At 42.8% G+C, this 19,875-nt stretch overlaps 1 protein-coding gene across 1 annotated transcript in view; it reads right to left on the bottom strand.

Annotated features, from left to right (window-relative positions):
- adgra2 (adhesion G protein-coupled receptor A2) overlaps positions 1 to 19,875 on the bottom strand; it is a 35,805-nt gene that overhangs the window by 15,015 nt on the left and 915 nt on the right. The window contains 1 exon segment of the mRNA XM_029440787.1: positions 3,277 to 3,348. Within this exon segment, the coding sequence (XP_029296647.1) occupies positions 3,277 to 3,348 (72 nt within the window).

Here is a 19,875-nt window from a genome sequence, read left to right as displayed (position 1 = left end):
GTGTCCCATGGTGCAGTGGGGCCCAATTGGACAAGAGCCAGACTGCCTCGACCCTCTATTTGCTCATTATTCTCATTACTTTGCCTCAAATCAGCGCGGGACAGGCTGCTGGGATCTGTCCACAACTCATAAAGGCTCGTTAGTGGGGCTGCCAGCGTCAGCTCCCATCAGGAAAGGTGGAGGTACAGTATCGAAGGCCTGATGGTGGGTATGAATGTGACTTATTTTGCATAAAGCAAGCACTGCCACAGAGACCAGGTATGATTCAACTTGTGTTTCATCCCGCAAACTGGAAAAAGGGAGATATTCCAAGATCCAAATGTAGCTGTTGGATGGCAGGCCTATTTAAAAGAGCTACAAAAACACAGTAGTCCAGTAAGAGGGTAAAAACAAACAAGGCTAAATTGCTCCTCTGCACTTGGGTGGTTTGGCAGGTTATGAAGGCAATAGTGGCTTTGGGGAGGTTTGTCCCAATGAAAGGGCTAACTGTGTAGATTGCTGCACTGTCTGGCCTGGGTCTGGAGAAGGGTGGCCTGCACTGGAGCTGTATTCTCCAACTAACAACAGCAGATCAGTCTGCATTTAAGTCTCAATAGATGTCTGGTGTCAGTGTGTGGGTGTGAGTGTGCGTCTGCTGAGAGAGGTACCAGACCCATTTGAAACGGCTGGACAAGTAAGCGACGGTGCCCATACTAGGAAACACACTCAGAGCTTCAGTACACACTTGGAGTCACAACAGAGATGGGCCGAGAGTGAGAGTGTGCATGAGCAGTCAGGGAGCAGACTGTGTTTATCCTTGTCACGTAGGGGAAGAGATGCAGTGTAATTCCCTGATGTGTGTTTACTCAGCCCTAGTGGGCTGGCCTTTGATTACAGCACTGACCACATAATATGAGTAACTGTTCACTACTGCTCCAAATGACAAGCACATGTAGACGAAGAAAAGTGGAAACAATGAGAGGACCTGAAGAGCGATGGCGGGCTGAAGAGTCAAAACAAAACTGAGATCTCACAGTGTGAAGAAAAACTCACATCCAAAGCTTTACCGTAAACTCACTTCTGTGTTCATCTCTTCCAACCCTTCCATCACTGCAACGGTGAATTTCAATGTGGCCTTTTTCACATCAGACAGCAATTTTTACCATGATCTCAGATATAATTATGAGCTGTGCAAGGCTCAATTAAAGGTTGAAGACGTCAGTGAGTGAGTGAGCAGACCTCCACCGCTGTGTGTCGGAGAGCCAGCCGAGGTTGAGGCAGAGGACTGAAATGAGGCCTGCATGATTTACGTTATGTCCTCTCCTCAACGGCAGACGCCCAAAGCATAAGTATGTGTGTGTGCTAGTTTGTTTTGCCTGTTCTGTTTCTCTCTCACAAGTCTTTTAGCTATGAGCCTGCAGAAAAGCTCCACCCTGATGCCCCCTGCTAGTTTTATCACTGCTCCAGCTACAAGGGCCAGTTAGTGGATAAGCTCAGGTTACCCGACCCACCGACCCTACGGCGCTACAGGGAACCCTGTCCGCACTTACAAAAACAAGCAACACCAGCTCGTTTTACATCAAACACATCAAGCTACAGATCTTCTTTGGATTTACTTTACTTTTAATTATTCTTCTAAGCAGTATTAGTCACAGGGTCTCAGTGTAGTGTCTTCCTGTCAACAGCTTTATCAGCGTCTTTGGTTCAAGACAGTTGAGGTGAGACCTGAGAACTTGGCCTTGGAGCTGTTCACCCATGGTGTTCACATGCTAGACATAAAAACAGCAATCTCAGCAAATTTGGCTTTTGTTCTCAACTGACACGTCTGGTGTGAGCTCCAGCAGGTAGATACTAACAAGCTAACAACTGCAGCAAATTAACATATTTGTCTTTCTTTCAACATTTTTTGGAGAAGCTTGTAAGCTTCATGGGTGGCAGCTTTGAGTGGCATGTGGAACTAATATCCCTTCAACATACCCACCCCCTCTCCAACAAAATAAGTATGTCTGCCAGACTACAGTATCCAGACTGAAGCGGATCCATGTGTGTTGTTAGCTACCAGGACGCTTTAAAGCTTTACTGGGATGCTCTGTAAAACAACACCTTGTGTCTGGTGGGAAACACAGTATCCAAGGAGCCAGGACCCTGTAACCAGTAAACGCCAGTGTTGACAGTGACTGTAAATATGATCAAAAGAAATATCATATCATACATACTGTATTTAACCTTCAGTGCACACTGCCAGATGTCTCTCTGTCTCATCTCCTGTTATTTGAATCGCGCAAGTCAAATGTCACCAAGCAATGGTGACATGATGATTTAAAGACTATGCTAACATGCTGGTGCTAAGTATGTTTACCATCTTAGCATGAAAGCATTTGCTAATTAGCACTAGTCATAAACCAGAATGATAGCACGATATAAAACATTAGATCACCAAAGACAGTAAATACAATTCATCTGGATTGGAATTCATCTTCTGTGGACCATGAATGTCTGTACCAAAATAAATCCATGCGATAGTTGTTAACTTAAGACACTTCATTAAAAACCCAAAATCACGCTAGAGGAAAAGTCAGGGGATCAAAAATGTAATTAGGGTTCATCATCTATGGACCATAATAGTTTGAACCATATTTCATGGCAATCTATCTAATAGTTGTTGAGATATTGAAGTCTGGACTCAAGTGGTTGACTGACTAACCTACACACAGACCGTTAGAATCATGATAGCATGGCTAAAAGGAGTGGGAGTGCAATGAGCTACTCTGTACTCATACTGGGCAACAGTTCCTACTACAGCTCTTTTCCTGTTAGTCACTCGGCCCGCCATTCATTTATATTTCCTCAGAAATTATCCTGTCTATCTCCTGTCTCACACCCCATTCAGAGAGATTACGATGCTACTAAGGAGGACTAGACTGTCTGTGAACTGCAGGCCAAGCTGCCAAAGCGCACCTCCTCCCAGAGATCTCCCTTATCTTGTCTGGTGGAGTGGGGCTTACCTGATAATGAAGGCCTGAAATGTAATTATGTGAGCTTTTCAACATAACTCTGTGATAGCCAGAGTGTATCATCCTCCCTACTGGACAGGAGCCCATGATTGGTTAGAAACGCAAGGAGCTGCTCAGATCTCGCTGATATCCTGTCTGTGTTTCTCTACAAAAGAACTGAGGCAAGCTAAGATAACAGCTGGATGCATATAAGATATATGTATCATGTACTCAATAAATATGGCATTGTAGCATCTGAAGAAGTGAAATATTCATAAGGGATGATAAACAGTAGGCTACTCACAGTTTCTCCAAAGCGTAAAGTCCAAAGAAGGATCCATTTCGCAGAACTCGGATTTTGTTGTGGCTTAGTAACCTGTAAAAAAAAGACATTTTAGTCATTGTTAGAAATATTCCCACTGAGAATAAACTGAAGCATATAATATGATACTGAGTTACTATCTTTGACATCAGCTTCACGGCTAAGGGAGAGTTCAGGTTTAACCAAAAACACAGTGAAGGGGTCACAAGAGGAGGAGGGTCTGTGAAGTGAAATGTCCACTTGGTGATGCAGTCACACGCAATTAAGCTTAAGATGTTTCCAATTTATGTGAAAGACGTTGTAGGACATCAAGATTAGGATGGAAACTGTAATCTTGATAATCATATCGCATATATTTTTACATCAAAAGGATGTCCATCCACATCAAACAAATGGCGGCACAGGCCATGTTAATTAGCCCTTTCCCTACTGGCGAATGACTTGGATTATAGGGCTCTTATCAGACCTGAGGATTGAGGTCCACAGGACACACTGGAAGTTGGGTTGAGATCATGGAAAATAGATATTTACAGTTATCACTTTGCCCTGAGGGACTTGGCGTTGTCAAACTCAGTTAGGATCAGGCGGTAGATTCCGGTTCTGAAAAGTGAAGCCAATGCAGAAGTGCATTTAACTTGCGTTCTCTCTAATATCCAGCAAGCGGCGACTCCTCTGGTTGCAAAATGAAGTCCAATTGTATAGAAGTCTATGAGAAAATGACCCGACTTCTCACTTGATTTATTGCCTCGGTAAACATTTTCCTAATGCGTCAAGTCTTCTTCAATACAGCATGATGTTCATTTAGTAAATTAGGGTCCATTTAGAGTAAAATAGACAATAAAGCTTTAGGACGGGGCTACCTTGTGATTGATAAGTCGCTAACACAGCATTGTCCGGTTTGGGTGCTCTCCATGTTTTCGTCTTCACTGTGTGTTCAGGTCATGAAAGTTCATTGTAATGGCTACGGCCAAAATGCCACACTCAAGGCTTCCAAACTGTGGTCCACAAACCAATGGGTGAGGTCATGGTGACTACGTCCATTTCTTCTATACTATTTTTAGGATAGAACTTTGTCCAGACTTTTAAAGGAATAGTTTGTCTACTTGGGAAATGCCCTCATTCGCTTTCTTGCTTGAGAGTTGGATGAGAAGGTCGATTATGAAGCTGCAGCCAGCAGGTGTTTAGCTGAGTTTAGCACAAAGACTGAAAGCATGGGGGGCAACAGCTCGCCTGGCTCTGTCCACAGATTACAAAAATAATCACGCACACATAATAAAAACCATGCTGATATAGTAAAGAGTAACTTAACACCCCCTGAAATTCTTGCCTTTGATGACCTCCAGTGCGGCTCACCTTGCTGCCCTGTGACATCACTGTTGGCTGTGGATGCTGATGTTCAGCCTGGTGTTAAGTCACTCTTTTAACAACCTATGCCGTGTCTTTCCACAACTTCCCAAGCCTCTTTGGTTTGCATGGTGACACTTTTCATTACTGGCATGTAAAGAAAACAGCAACCATCCGTGTGTTTTAAGCCTTGTGGAGGGTTCACAGACCTGATCCTACGGAAAATGACTTTCTTTGCCAAATAAAAAACATTATCGCCGCACGGATTACGTTCACTGGTAATTCAGGAGGTGTGACGTTCTTATAGTACACAGAAGTTGAATAGAGGAGGTCGGGGTGGAAGAATTGGCCCACTAAACGTTGCATTGTACTTCCCATGTGTTGTTAACTTTAAGCCACTAAAGCACTTGGAGAGGTTGTGGAAAAATTGTGGTTTTGCTTAAATATTGGAAAAGTCATTGTATCCTGTCTACGGCTTCAAGTCGACTTTTACAATATTCAACCAAGCCCAAGATCTTCTTCGCTATTGCAGATGTGTTGTACATGAACAATGTTTTCACCACCGTCCCTGTGGATCCACAGACCTGCCCACGTGCCCTCGGCGAGAGCTCAGGGTACAGAAGGGGCCCTGCTCTGGCGACAGCCCGCCATCATTAACACACCCTTCAGTTTCACATCATCTTCGCCTCTACCGCATGATGCTTAACGGGCTGTTGGCAACATTAAGTGTGTTCTTAATCGAGAGAGTGGAGCTGTGTGAGCGCCTTTAAAAGTGGGAGCGGACTGTGAACAGTCTGTGAGATTTACAGATTCAGCAGCAGCCGTCAGCCCCCCACCCCCCTGTTTCCTGCCACATCAATAAAAACACCGCCTTCAGCTCTGCACCTTCCAGCTCACTTAATGACCAGATTTAATCGCCCAGTCTTGGTGTGCAGGGACAAACTGGTCTGACTTACTTCTTTATTTCAGTTTTACTGACAGCCACAACACCAGGATGATTTGATGACAGAAAGAACAAAGGAAATCCAACAGGGAAAAATGTTTTCATTTTCTGCTCCAGTTATCCTGGACACCTACGTCAATATCTTCCGACAACTATCTACTAAAATAAGAGACCCCAGTAATGTATTTTTAAACGGGGCTGCAATCAAGAGACGAGAGCTGCTCCACTGATAATGACTACACACTAGCCGAGCCACTCTGATTGTTTTACTTAAACAAAAATCATCTTCATTTTAGGTTTAGCAGTGAACATGTGCATCAATTAAATTACTTTCCAGAACTTCGTTTCCAAACATTAAGCCTCAGAAACTGACAGCATTACTTCTAACTTTAGAAACAAAATTAAAAACATGCCATGTTCACAAATCCACACTGACTTGTTGAAATAAATCCTTCTTTATTAACTCAAGACTTCTTTTAGAGTGTTTTTTTAGACACGAGCCGAGTTAGTCCTCTTGCGTTGTAGCCTGTATTTGAACCTATGACTCCTGGACCTTAACTACTTGACTTTGGGCACAGTATCTCTACTATAACTGGATGCAAGCCCGAGATGAAAACTACAGAAGATCCGGAACTGCCTGAATAATTCAATACAGATAGGAGAGGAGAAAGTCACATCTGGAAGAGAAGCACGCCATTTAATTCAACACAGACACTTTAGATTCAGATAGCTCCTTTTGGACTAAAGCTTATTATGCAGAAAAAAACTATTAGTCAGCAAGCAGTGAACTTGTTTGGTTATGGTGTGTTTGAATGCACACATGTGTGCAAGAAATCTTTAGCGTGCTGATATCAATTCAAAGCTTTTTCTACAGGAGGAGAAATAAATACATGATTATTATATGATTTGCAAAGTTTCCTTCTTAAAGCCTAAACAGATGTGTTTATTTGTCCGTTGTGTCCATGCAGATAATATTCACATTCCTATCACAAAACCTGTCATTTGTCTCAAATTAAGGCATTTCAACACACAGTATTTCAATTTACTTGCTACTCTGTACACCATGACTTGAAAGCGGACTTTCACAAATAAACAAAGACCATAAAATGAGCTAACTGAAACCCTCCCACAGACAACAAACGAGGCATATTTCCAAGAACCAAGGGGAGTTGCAGAGGCTGGACACTACTGTATAATCCCCAACGCCTGATGTTTGGAGCGCAGATGTCGTGAAGGGACATTGTTCTTTCATAAACAATACAGAGAGTACAACTCTGAGAAAGAGAGAGAGAGGCAGAACTCTGTAAACAGACAGAAATAGTCGGCGTTCCCATCAGGCTAAACAGGAAACCCAGCCAATTAGCTGTTTATTCAGAACCCGGTTTAGGAGGTCAGGGGTTGAAGAGAGAGCACTTCCCGGACAGCCATCAGACAGATGGAGCAGTGTCCGGAGGCAGGTGACAGCTGAGGAATATAAGAGTGCATCACTTCATCACCGGAGTATTTGAATGTTAACAGAGCTTTACAAACATAGAAGAGGAGGAGCTTTTTAATCACAGAAGCCCACGCTACTTGGAGACGTCTTCTCTGAGGCCGTACTGTACACCAGCTCTTACCTACAGATCAGATGGCAGATTGAGTTAATCTGCTTTCAGGAGCCATAAATGGTTTGGTACATGGCACAACAGTGTGATAACTCAGTCCAGACTATGAGTGGTATATATCATTCACTTAACCCTTTCAGACCACAAAGGCCTCTGAGAAATCAGTCGAGCTAATTGAATCCATCTAAAAAAATAAAAAACCAGGGCCACATGTCAGGCTCCAGGATCCAATTTACCCATTTCATCTAATTCATTTACATGAAGATCAAAAAGCAAGGGGGTCATATGAAAAGAGCCAGGTCAAACAGAAGCACAGACACAAGCTCTTCCCTTGTGTGGTTACTCATAGTCGAGGGGGTTAAACAGGGTCAGTCAAACCACAGTAGACGTGGAAATCACATATTTATCACCACTTCAATTCACGTGATGCTGTGTTATATACTGCCTACAAACACATACGAATCCATTATTACTGAGCCGAGGAGGTAATGTTTTTAGTTTGGTTGGTTTGTTTGTTTTTCTGTTTATCAGATCGCAGTAAAACTACTGGCCCGCTATTCATGAAACTTAGTGGAGGGGTGAAGCAAGGGAGAACCCATTCATTTCAAGACCGATACACAAAGGCCTTCTAGTATTATGTTATAAAGTGTCCCTAGAAAGTTACCCTGTGCTCAAGGAAGGCTATGCGGTGTACAAACCGTGTACATTTCATATTTTTAATTACCTCTTTACATGATTATTTGACTTTATTCCATTTCTGAATAAATAATGGTCTCTGTAGGAAGGCAATGATTGGGAGAGAAATAGAAACACAACTGCAGGTAATCTGGTACCATGAAGGGATCATTTATCATTTATATATATCATTCTTTAGAAATGTTAGATTGTGTTTTACCAGAAAAAATGAAACTATGGAATAATGCAATTTTCTTTGAACATGACATACTGTATATCCAATGAAAGATCCCCTGTTGCCACATATCTATCCAAACAAATATGCTGCGAGGCAAACTTTAAATATTAATGTGGATTTACAGAAACAAATTGTAAGAAATGTCTTTTAAGGTCATTTCAATTCATTATTTATTAAATAAAAAGTATGACGGCCACTAATACGCTTGGTGTGTCAGTATCAAGTGCCATAGTTCAGTGTTAGCTCATGTTTTTCTTGATGCGTGACAGAGTGTGAAAAAGTCAAACCCATACAAAGAGTCTTGTCTCGTAAACCACAGCAGCTCCTCCCTGCACCGTGCCACTCACTTTGTTGTTTTTGCTCAATTTGCTTCCTAAACCCACAAAGCCTTTGAGGGCCACACAGGGGCATGACAGCGTGTCGCAAATCGCATTTACTCCCTGATTTACTTCCGACCTTCCCCCTGACTCCTAACAGTCTCGCTGCAGCATGCTGCCTCAGGTCTGGGGAGAAGTGTACCTGTGTGTGTTGTGAACTGTAACTGTCTGTCAAAAGCAGCATGCTTCTTACAGCTGCTTTTGGTTTGGGATCATTGTCAACCAGTCATTTCACTGAGGAATCATCTCTGTGGTGGAACTGGGAAGGCTTCATGTGCGGTGTACGGCCCCAACGCAGAGGGCAGCTTTTCAAGCGCTCCACATCGCAACCCGGTGCAGAGGGACAGTGAAGAAACACCGTGCTTTCTTAACCACAGCAAGAATGCTGCAACCCCAAACTTTACACTTTCACCGCGTCTACTAGACAACAGTTACATCTGTTGTTGTTGTTTGTTTTAGTGGGAAGCATACAGGAAATGCTCCATCCTGGTTTGGCCTTTAGTCCAGGACATGAATAAGATGCATTTGAGTAAAAAGTGCTGATTCCAATTGGCATCTGTTGCCTTCTAAATATTCTGGCATGCTGGACAGTGAGCTGTATGTAGCTGCAGGCCTCTACAGCAAACCACAAACAGAATACGAGTCTTAAGGAGAGATTTATATTTAATATAAATGCATCTGCAGGCTGAGCTGCCTGCTCTCATTACCTATGTATCACTCTTTTTATTGATAGTTATGCTTTCTTTCAATTTGAATGCAGAGCATTTCTGTAGCATGACCAAACAGAAACACCTGGAGCTGCTGCATGTTGGTCACTGATGAAGATGAAGAGCGCTGATTATACACTCCAGCTCATGTCCCAGCCTCGAGCGTTAATCAAGCGCTCCAAGGCCAACAGAGACGCAGGTTCAGCGCTATAAAGAAAGTCAAAACAACCCGACGTGCCACTGTGTAAACATCATTTAACTTTGGAAAGGTCTCTAACCCTGAAGGACCACACGCGAGGTGAAAGACAAGAACCCTTGAAAGAGATTGGTAACGTGCCATAAATCCATTCCCAATTCGGAGACCAATGGGAGCCAGATAATGAGAGTGATTTTCAATGAGAGTCTCAGAGCGTCATTATTGAATTATGCCCACTTTAATTAGCATGCTGACTTGATAATGCACATGCTGGTGTGTGTCACAGCAGTGTTTAAGTTCATATAAATAAAAACAGAAAATTATTTAGCCTTGAGGGAATTTTCCTTGGAGGTAATTAAATTCTGCAATGCGATTATCCACTTTTACACTAACAGCACAGCATTTCTTTAACACTTTAATTTGTGTATGTTACAGCCGAGAACATTCTATACAAAACCATCAGCGCTTTTTACTGCAGTTTCCCTCTTTGCTTTCCATTTGATCAGCGTGCTGCTTGCCAGAGTTGCATTTCAAGTATATTGGCTGTTCACAGAGAACTAAGTGAACATGGCAGCATTTCTCTTTATATACACATCACACACACATTGCACTCGGAGTAATGAGGACAGACGTAGTGGATCAACAAAATATTGTGGTTGAACCAAAAAAATGGATTAAAAAGAGTATTAATCTGGCTGTTACCAGGTTTTCCGAGGTCGCTCACTCCATCCAAGTGCCAGGTCTAATAGATCAAAAGCCATTACGACATTACACTACAGTTTAACCTCACAGACACGGAGCTGCCTCGATCAAAGAGCTTCAGTTCAGAGTCAGTTTTCAGCTGATGGCACGTCAGTGAGAAGGGAAAATAAGATCATACCTGTGTTGCGTAATATATAATACATTATCAACATTGTTTGAGTTAAAAGAGTTAAAATATGTTTGTTCACTTTCTGCTGAGAGTTAGAAACAATACCTTACAGTACACTAATCACTTTATCCCCGGCCAAGAAATAGAAGTCTTGCGCAGAGCTCGCCATAAAATGAAAGTTACGACATGTAAAGTACAAAGGTGCTGAGGTGCTGGTGGGAGGATTTTGTTACCAGGTGTTTCCCCCTGTTTCCAGTCCTGTCCCGTGCTAAACTAAGCTAAGCTAAGCATAAACTGTCACATATGACAGAATCAAATTGTATAAATAAGAATATGGTTTGGGTTCAAATACACATCATATGTAATATACATATATTTGACAAGTCTAGAGGTAAGCCGGCTTTATAATGAACATATTAATGTAGCCTGCAATATAAAGTGTGTTTACGTTGAGTTAAGAGATCCATTGTATGCAACTTCTTGAGATTTCAATGATAGACGGTAGTCTAACACTCACACACAACCCCGTGCTGAGTGGGGGCTCCTGTGGCGACAGACTTGCAGCAGTAATTAGTGTGGACCTTCATTAGCGGCCGAGAATTCTGGGTCATGACATGTCACAGGATGTGTGTGTGAGTGTATGTGTGTGTGTGGTGCGTGCAGTAGGTTTGTTTATACGGTGCATACCTTTTATTACAGGCTTACAGACTATGAATGGGACGTGTGACAGTGAGGTATCGTGCACAATACCAGGAGCCTGAAACGGAAACAGCTAAAAGGAATTCAGCCATCGTTGATTTCATGATTTATATTTGTTCTTCTGCTACTGTGATATGTCCAAATGCGTTCTGTGAAAAGGGTTTATTGTTTCGAAAGCCAACAACACATAACACACAGACAAAGTCATGTTTTTATACAGGAAGCATCCTGTTTAACTTAACTTGAACTGTGTTGGACAGTGTCTCGATACGTTTCACTGCTAATGCTGTTGCCTGTTATCAGCTTTAAAGAACTTCACAACATGTGTTTTTGTTTTTGATAAATGGTGGACTGCGTAAACAACATGGACAATGATGGAAAAAAACTCATTCATATCTCAGTCTCTTACATAATTTGTATTTCAGGTTGTTTGGAATTGTTAAAAGATTGTTGTTGTTCTCTGTAATCCAAAAGCAAAAAGTAATCTGCAGTTAAATTTCGATGCAAGATAACATGTTTTGGGTAAAGTGTTTAATTTTGTCTCCGATGTCTGAGGTTTGGCCGGACTCAGTGTGGCTTTCTAGTGTTTATAGTTCTGGGAAAGTAAATTGTCATTTCAGAAGCGAGCTGTGGAAAAAAATAAAACTGTAAAAATGTCATATTGGCCAGTATGTGTCAACCAACCCCAATATAATGAATATAGAGCAGATGGTTTTATTATGTTTGGATTGTAACGTTATAGATGTGCTACTGTTCTGGCTGTGCATGACATGATACATTAGATCATAATTCATTTTACGGTATGAAAAAGATCCAATTCATTGTTCAGTGATTCATGATTGTTGACAGATTATGTGTGACAGGCTTCAAAAGCCTCCATCAGTTGAACCCAACCATATACTTTCAGTCCCTCTCTTGCTAATGGACACTTTTGCAGAGACACGAAGAGGAAGGTGGAGGGAGGAGGCATGAAAGAGAACATAAGCAGAGAAATCTCTCAGACCGGGAGGTGGCCGTGTCATCTTTGTTACAATAAGTACTTTATAAGAGAACTCCAGACTGCGCTGCACTATTCAGCGCTTGGGTCCATCCAAATAGCTTAACCCTTTCGTTGTAAAAAAAAGACGGAGAGCCACCTAAACCAGCGGTCCCGGGAGCCCCTTGCACTCTGAGCCTGTCCTCAGAGAGTCACAGCACTGAGTGCAACAGAGAGACTAAATGCCCTCGAGCACAACAGGCACTTTGGTAGCAAATGCATGTCAAGATGTGAATGTGCCCATTGTGCCCGACCCACCAGAGGGCTTGTAGCAGCCACCACGGAACGCTGCCAAGCTACAAGCCCCATTTACCGCCTGTCATGGAAAGGAGCATCCATGTAATTGGACGCAAAATATTTTTTTGTGAAATCATTTCGCGGATCCCGATTGAGTAAATTTAATCTTCAATGTTTTTGAGTCATCAAACACGGAGAGGAGGGCGAGAGAAGCCACATTAAGGGCTGGAACAGATTGTTGTCGTGTACGTTAAAGCGACAAATAAATGAGATTGATGATTTATATTATGTGGAGAATCTTGCATTACTTTGCTTTATTATAATACTTTCCTGCCTTGAGGCTGGATATGGGGAGGGAGCTTGTGCATTTGATATGTGCAACCACTTATTATAGAGTATACTGCATTGTGCTTGGGTTAGCAGGCTGGGCCAGGGAGTAAGGCTTTGTGGTTTGTGGCTATATGTGTGTGTGTGTGTGTGTGTGTGTGTGTGTGTGTGTGTGTGTGTGTGTGTGTGTGTGCAGATTTAGATGCACAAGTGTGTGACCTATCAGATTTATTTATACATTAAGTGTGTATGTTTAACTCAATGTGTGTATGTGTGTGTGCGTAAGTGGTCCAAAAGCTACTAGTCTAAAATTAAAATCAGGGTTTTTGAAATGTCTCTAATTAGAGTGGGGAGGACTGTAGACTATTTTGAGAGCTGCGGCCATGCACGCCCTTCCCATATGTGTGTGTGTGTGCACAGGCAAAAACACAAAACACACACTAAAAGAGAGGAAGGTCCCCCACTCGGAGTTAGTCTTATTGGACAACTCATAGAATTGTGCTAACAGGAACCGTCCGTAAGGTGTGTTTCTTGTGCCGTCTATACACAGTTTACTAAAGCTGGACAACCGGTTGACTAAAGTAGCTGCTATGAATATTAACAACCAGAGAGCATGAGTGGAAATATCGCCGCCTTACTGTAAATGCTGCAATAAATTATTGCAATATTTAGAGTCAAAGACAAGTCAAGAAAAAACTAATTGGAAAGTTTATGGCTGCAGAGCAGGAACACAATAGTCAGTTTAATCACTGTCTAAAGTGTTTTTACACATTTAATGAGGCAATTTAGTGAATTTAGCCTTTTCAGACAGTGAGTGGAATGTGGTGTATGCCTGGCTAACATTGTCTCATTGTTCTGTCTATAACCAGCCTGTGTTCTCCGCTCCTGAGCAAAGACTGCTGGGAAATCAGGCTGATTCTACAAAGAGCTGCAATCTTTCTGCCCCAGATACTCTCACGGTGTCTTTACAGGCATCTGTGAGAAAGTTGTGTTTGTAGTTTTTCTTTTCTCTCTGTGTGTGTGACCGCGGTGTTTTGAGAATCACAATTAGTCCTCATTACTGTACATCAACCCGTTTTGACACCAGAATCTAGCAGAATTTAATAAACAACCATAAGGCATGTGTTGTGTAAAAAAAACAACAATGGTAGACCAACATGCTTTCCAAAGATTGACTTGATTTCAGCGAAAGGAATAATTCATTGTATATCTTTAAACAGTGGTTGACCCCATCAATACATATTTAATAAAAGTTTATTGCTTTATTTCACAACGGGCTCTGTCCCTTTGATTGCTGCTGATATTTACAGAAGGAGCCGTGGATAAAAGAACTGTAGTGACAGATTTGTAATAGCTTGTGGTGTAATGTGACAGTAATAGCATACTCAACATTAAAATGGTTATGAGTGAGGATAGAGAAATGACAAAGATGATTTGTTCTTGGTTGGTTTACATGCAATCAGATAGTTAAGAATAGTAGCCACAATATATATTGATAATCTAAGAACTACGATTGGATATGTGAGTACCTTGCATTCATTTATCTGTCCCTTTAAGCCAATGTGACACTGGCTGGTAGATAAAAATGTTTGCAAGAAAAGTTCCTTTCTATCCATCGACGTCTAAAGAAAGCTTAACTCAACAAAGGCGGGCTATGGACTGCTTTTATATTGCAGTCAGCATTCACACAGAGGCTATCATACAAGGTGCACATCAGCTTGTCAGTAGTGATAACCATTCACACACACACACACACACACACACACACACACACACACACACACACACACACACACACACACACACACGGGGGTTCAGTATCTTGCAGAAGATCTACCAGCACCTCTAAAATATACTCTAACATGTTGTATCTGGTTTAATAACACAGACTAAAATGTAAAAACTTAAAAATGTAAAAACAATACGTTGTGGTTTCATTTGGAGTTACCTCTGCAGCGAGCCAGGCCATCTGTTTCCCACTGTCTTTATGCTAAGCTAAGCTAACTGGCTCCTGGCTCAGTCTTCTAACAAGTATAAGAGTTATATTCATCTTCTCAGCTAACAAAAAAAAAAGCAAATAAATCAAACCAGTAGAACCAACACTTCTGTTCCAAAACTCTTTCAAAATCCCATTTACTTTTGTAATAAAGCAAATAACTTATCCTACATGGACAGTATTCAAAAATACCGTTGTTCCCTCAGTTTGAGCTGCCTTTAGCAAACATTTCTTATAAACCTGAAACCTTTGTGGGTTAAAGGTTCAGTCCGTGCTTCCTATTGTTGTTTCTCTGCTGTTATGCTTCTCTACCATCCTGTGACTCTCCGCAAGAAAAGTTGTATAATTCATATTGATATATAAAGATATATTACTGAAGGTGAATACTTGGTGTAAATCTGTTTACCCAAGAGTAATCAGATTACATTAGTGAGTTCTTGAAATCCAGTGGATGACCGCACTATTCTCATGGATTGTTACTCAATATCAGAAACACTAACACACACACACACACACACGCACACGCGCACACACACACACACACACACACACACACACACACACACACACACACACACACACACACACACACACACACACACACACACACACACACACACACACACTGAGGCCACAGGCATTCCCACTGTAGACACCCATTATCTCCGTCTGTGCGTTGTCGACCCAGAGCAGGAACTTTGGGGGCCGCTGTGGTCAGACGCAGAGAGAGGGAAGTCAGCGCTGGCAAAGAAAAGTCAAAGTCAGGCATTTTTAGAGTAAGATAAGAAGAGAGCGGCGAGAAAGGAAAAACTAAAATAACAAAAAGCCTCCTGGGGGTATGAGATTACTATGACAACACATCTCTCTGTTTTTGCCAGGTTTTGAAATATTGCAGTCTTTTAATCAACAAACACGACGAGGTGATAAGTGAAATAAGCATTCATCGTTCAAATGGGCGGGCAGCTACAGTACAACACAGGACGTGTCCCACTGTGGAGATGTCCCACTCCGGTCATGTTCCCTTGACCTCCGAGGGCACAGTAAAACATAAGCTTGTGTGGCATCGGCAGGTGCTGCAGCTGGGAATGAAGCTCCGAGTATCTAGTGTCGGGCCTTTGTTTGCTTTTTTGATTTATTGCTGACCACTGCCCCACCTAACATGTGAGGAGCAGAGCCCACTCCCCCTCCTCTCAACACCTTTCCCCACATAAATAAACCCTATTGCTGCAGGAATGCCTGGGGTCCAACGCGCTCTATTGGAATTCTCCCCACCGATAAGATGTCTGTTTAGGAAGTTTCATCGACATACTCTCAACACATACTGACTCACAGAGCCAACACGACACATCTGCTGGCCCTTTGCGATCCGTCCGCACGTGGGCCACAAGTAAGAGGCCGAAGATGTGACTCAGCAAATAAAACGGTGATTAAAGAGGACGCAGCTTCAAACTGTAGCCAATCGATGATACCGATGAGGTGAGTTGACTTTGAGTGAAGAGAGGAACAGAACACTCATCAAATGCAGTAAACGGTAACAGACTGCGAGGTGGTCGGTTATATGGAGCCTTAAATTAATACAGAAAGAACTGACAAATGGGGGGGTTAAGATTATTTCTTTCTTTATTTGGCCTTAGATCAAAGATCTCCTTTGCAGGGGAGACCTGGCCAAGAATAGCAGCAACACAGAGTTTCAACAATAAACATAAAAGCGCAAAGATTTGTGTAACATAAAAAGATTATCCAACATTCTGGATAAATAGATTTCATCATAGTTTTAAACTTGCTCAGGGTTATTATAAAGTTTAAGATCCCTCTGTAGATTATTCAAAGCAGTAGTTGCAGAAAACATAAAACAGCTTTCTTGAGGCTCAAAAATAACCTCATCAAACATGCTCATGGAATAATTTGACATTTTGCTTTCTTGCTGAGAGTGAGATGAACTCTGACTCTCAGCAAGAAAGCAATCAAGCGTATTAAGTACTGCTTTAAAGAGAAGGCGAACACTAACATCAGGATAAAGTAGAACTTTTACAACGATGACCCTTACTATATAATGTAATGTAAAAATATTCCAACGAGGGCAGTAATATTTTTAACTTGAACCGCTGACTACCAGCCGGCAACATTGACACCAAGTGCAACCGTGCAGGGAGCAACTGTCTTGCATTGCAGCTGTCCTGGGTGAGGGAGCATCAGGCCTAAGGACGGGCATGCTGACCCCCCACCCTGAGCATCCGTGCCCACGCATTCAGGCTTGCATCCACTGAACCAAAGCCATCAGTCACTGACAACGATGACAACAAAATACACCAAAGGGAGGAGCACGGTTATGGCCGTGGGCAAAAACCACAAGCTATGAGACACCAGCGCATTCACACTTTGCCTGCCACTGTACATTCATTTGTCTGTTATCCATTAAAACACAGCTGCCACCACACAGCGCTGAGAAAGAAATATTGCCCCGTGTGTTTTGGGGCTATAGGCTGAATATGTATAATATGTACCCTTTTTTTTTCTTTACCAAAATAACAAAAGTTCCTCTTTCGCACAGAAATGGCTAATAATAATAGAGACATGGAGCAATGCTTTGGAAGTGAAGCTATGCCGCTACATGCCTCCTCCTCCTCCCTCTCACCCCAGTGTCGAAGATCTGTTAGTCAGGGGCTGGGGAGTTTTCAGTCTCCAGGGGCACATCCCTCTGAACCGCCTGCCAAGCTCTCCCTCCTCCATCCTCTCTCTTGCTCTGCTCTCTTTCTTTGTTCCCTTCTTGGTTCCCTCTTACCCCTTCTTTCTACTCCTCATGCTCAATTTTCTCCTTCACTTCAGCCTCCTTTCAACTTCCATCATTTATTCCTACTTGCCCCCTGAACAACGGCACTTTTCGCTTTCACACTCTTATCTATTTCCCCCTCTCTACTCTTCCGCTCCTCTTCCTCTCCCAGTGCTCCGGCTCCTTTGCAGCCGTGCATAATTAGGCCTAAACACAAGCCTGCGCAGACTCACATCTGGAAGGAGTTTGGACATGGCAGTTTCCTACCAAGACGACTAAATATTTAGGTTGAGAGTTACTGTGTGTGGATGAACTCATGATAGAGGGGGTGGGAAGGGGAGAGAAATGGGGAGCTGGAGATAAAGAAAAAGAGGGAAAGAGGGACAAGAAGACTAGAGCTCATGGCGGGAAGGCTGAGAATAGCAGGATGTATCATTAAACTAGTGATAAGAGAGAGTTTATAGAAATGATGCGGTGTATAATCTGAGATGCAGTAATGTAATCAAAGTGCAGCAGAGGAATTGAGGAGCCGAAAGGGAAGGTGATAATATTAGGGCGACTGGTTGCTCCTTTATGGCTGTCAGGAACAACAAACAGCCAACTAATAGTTTTAATAAACAAATCCCCGTTGGGATTTCCCATGAGGCTGAGGGGCCTCAGCTGGAATGTTCACAGGGGCCAGCTGTTGTGCATTACACGTAGCAGCCGGCCCCGGAAGCCCTGGGCCTGGTGTCCTCCAGCCTTTGCCTGCTCAGCATGGAGGAGAGCATTCCTCCAGGCTGCCCCAAGAGAGAGGGCAGCGATGCTGGCTGTCAGGCCGTCCGATGTGGGGAGGGACTGAGGTGGTGTAGGGCACACGGAAAGCTCCCCTGCTGCACCTGGGATACTGTCTACGGTCTCTAAACGGACTGAGGAATGTCGGGAATAACACGAAAATCAACACAACTTCTCACATTCCACATCTGGAGCTAATGTCATGAGCAACGATGGGAGCATGGGTGCTTGAGGAACTCCACATCTTCAGGAAAATTAACTTTCCAGACACCAGGAGTTCCCGGGGAAAGGTAAAGGTAAAATGGCGGCGGATCGTGAGCGAAATTGTTTGCTGCTCGTACACGGCCTCGTAAAAGTGTATCAGAATGCTAAACATCTGTGCAAAAACAACTCAACCAAAATTAGTAGATGTCGGGGATGGAAGATTATCTTCAATCACCTCGACCACTGCCACCCTAGCCTCTCTCCCCCCCCCCCCCCCCCCCCCTATGGTTTCCAGCAATGTGCTCTCCAGATGTTTATTCTGCCTTTATTAAGCAAGAAACATGAGGCCCTATAACTGGATTGCTGGCTGGGTTTAGCTCTCCTTGGGCATAAATCCCCTTACTTTACCTCATGTGCTCTCTGCTGTGGGGCAGTTGAACATGTTTTTTTTTACTGTACCCATGTGCAGCTAACATTTCTCCCACTGGGTCAGAGTACAGAGACAGTTACATCCTGTGGGAACGTGCAACAACTTCAGAACAGTCTGAGCAGCTGTGAAGAAAGTGAACAAAAAACACCACCTACAAAATGTGTCACTGATAGATTGATAGTCCATCCGTCATGAAAGATAACATGTGTGGGCCCTTGATGTGGCCCCTTTCAAGCTTTGTCCAAAAACAAGTAAAAGTAATTTAAAATATCACACTAAAATGGCCCAGGATCATTGCTGTCCATTTCTCACCAAATAGTTTTGCTGTTTTCTTTCCTCACCAGAAGGCGGTTGTGAGACAGGGTGTTACGGTATTAAAAGTAGGAGCCAACCCACCAGTAAAGCACTCATCTGATAAAAAACACTCAAAAATGTGTTTCTGTTTATTTTAGTTTTGCAAGGCCAAGTCAGCTGGACCATGTGCACAGGGTGGTGGTGGTGGTGGTGGGGGAGGAGGGTGAAAGAGTGAGCAGAGCTGGAGCTGCCTGGCTGGGTCAGAGTCAAATTTAAAGTGACAGAGTTGTGTCAAAGAGGCAGGGCCGGATGATGGCTACAGTCAGCCTTCCCTCTCACTGATCTTCGTAATGCTTCACAGAGAGGCGACGCTAAGCACTCCACTACAGAGTTAAATTAGATCAAGATGTAAACTTCTGACCTAACAAGCCCTATTACTGCAGCAAGTCCTCAGTACAGTCAAACCTAAGGTCATGGGTTCACATGGGTGTGTGGGCTTGATCAGAACACTGTACCCTCACTTGTCAAATTTTTATATGCACCATGTAAAATACGCAAACAGATATATCCTATGATATAACATGTCAACACCGTGGAACCTCAGTCAATTAAAGCTTACACTTACTGTAACTAAGAAAAAGGTTAATGCAGCTTAAAATGGAGCATGATTGGTTAATAAATGTTCTTGTGAAAATCTTTATGGGATGTTTTAAAGGAATACTGTTGTCATACCAGAGGACATACATGACACCATAATGTAAGGTCACCATGTGCAACACACTGTGGCAGTACAGGCCACAGCAGGGTGATCATAATAAAGTAATACAGCTTTAATTTAGTAAACTTGTCAGATTGTTCC

Source organism: Cottoperca gobio, chromosome 9, assembly GCF_900634415.1.
Source record: "Cottoperca gobio chromosome 9, fCotGob3.1, whole genome shotgun sequence".
Taxonomy (NCBI): Eukaryota; Metazoa; Chordata; class Actinopteri; order Perciformes; family Bovichtidae; genus Cottoperca; species Cottoperca gobio.
The sequence above is the reverse complement of the archived record's forward strand: the minus strand, read 5'-3'. Positions and strand labels throughout refer to the sequence as shown.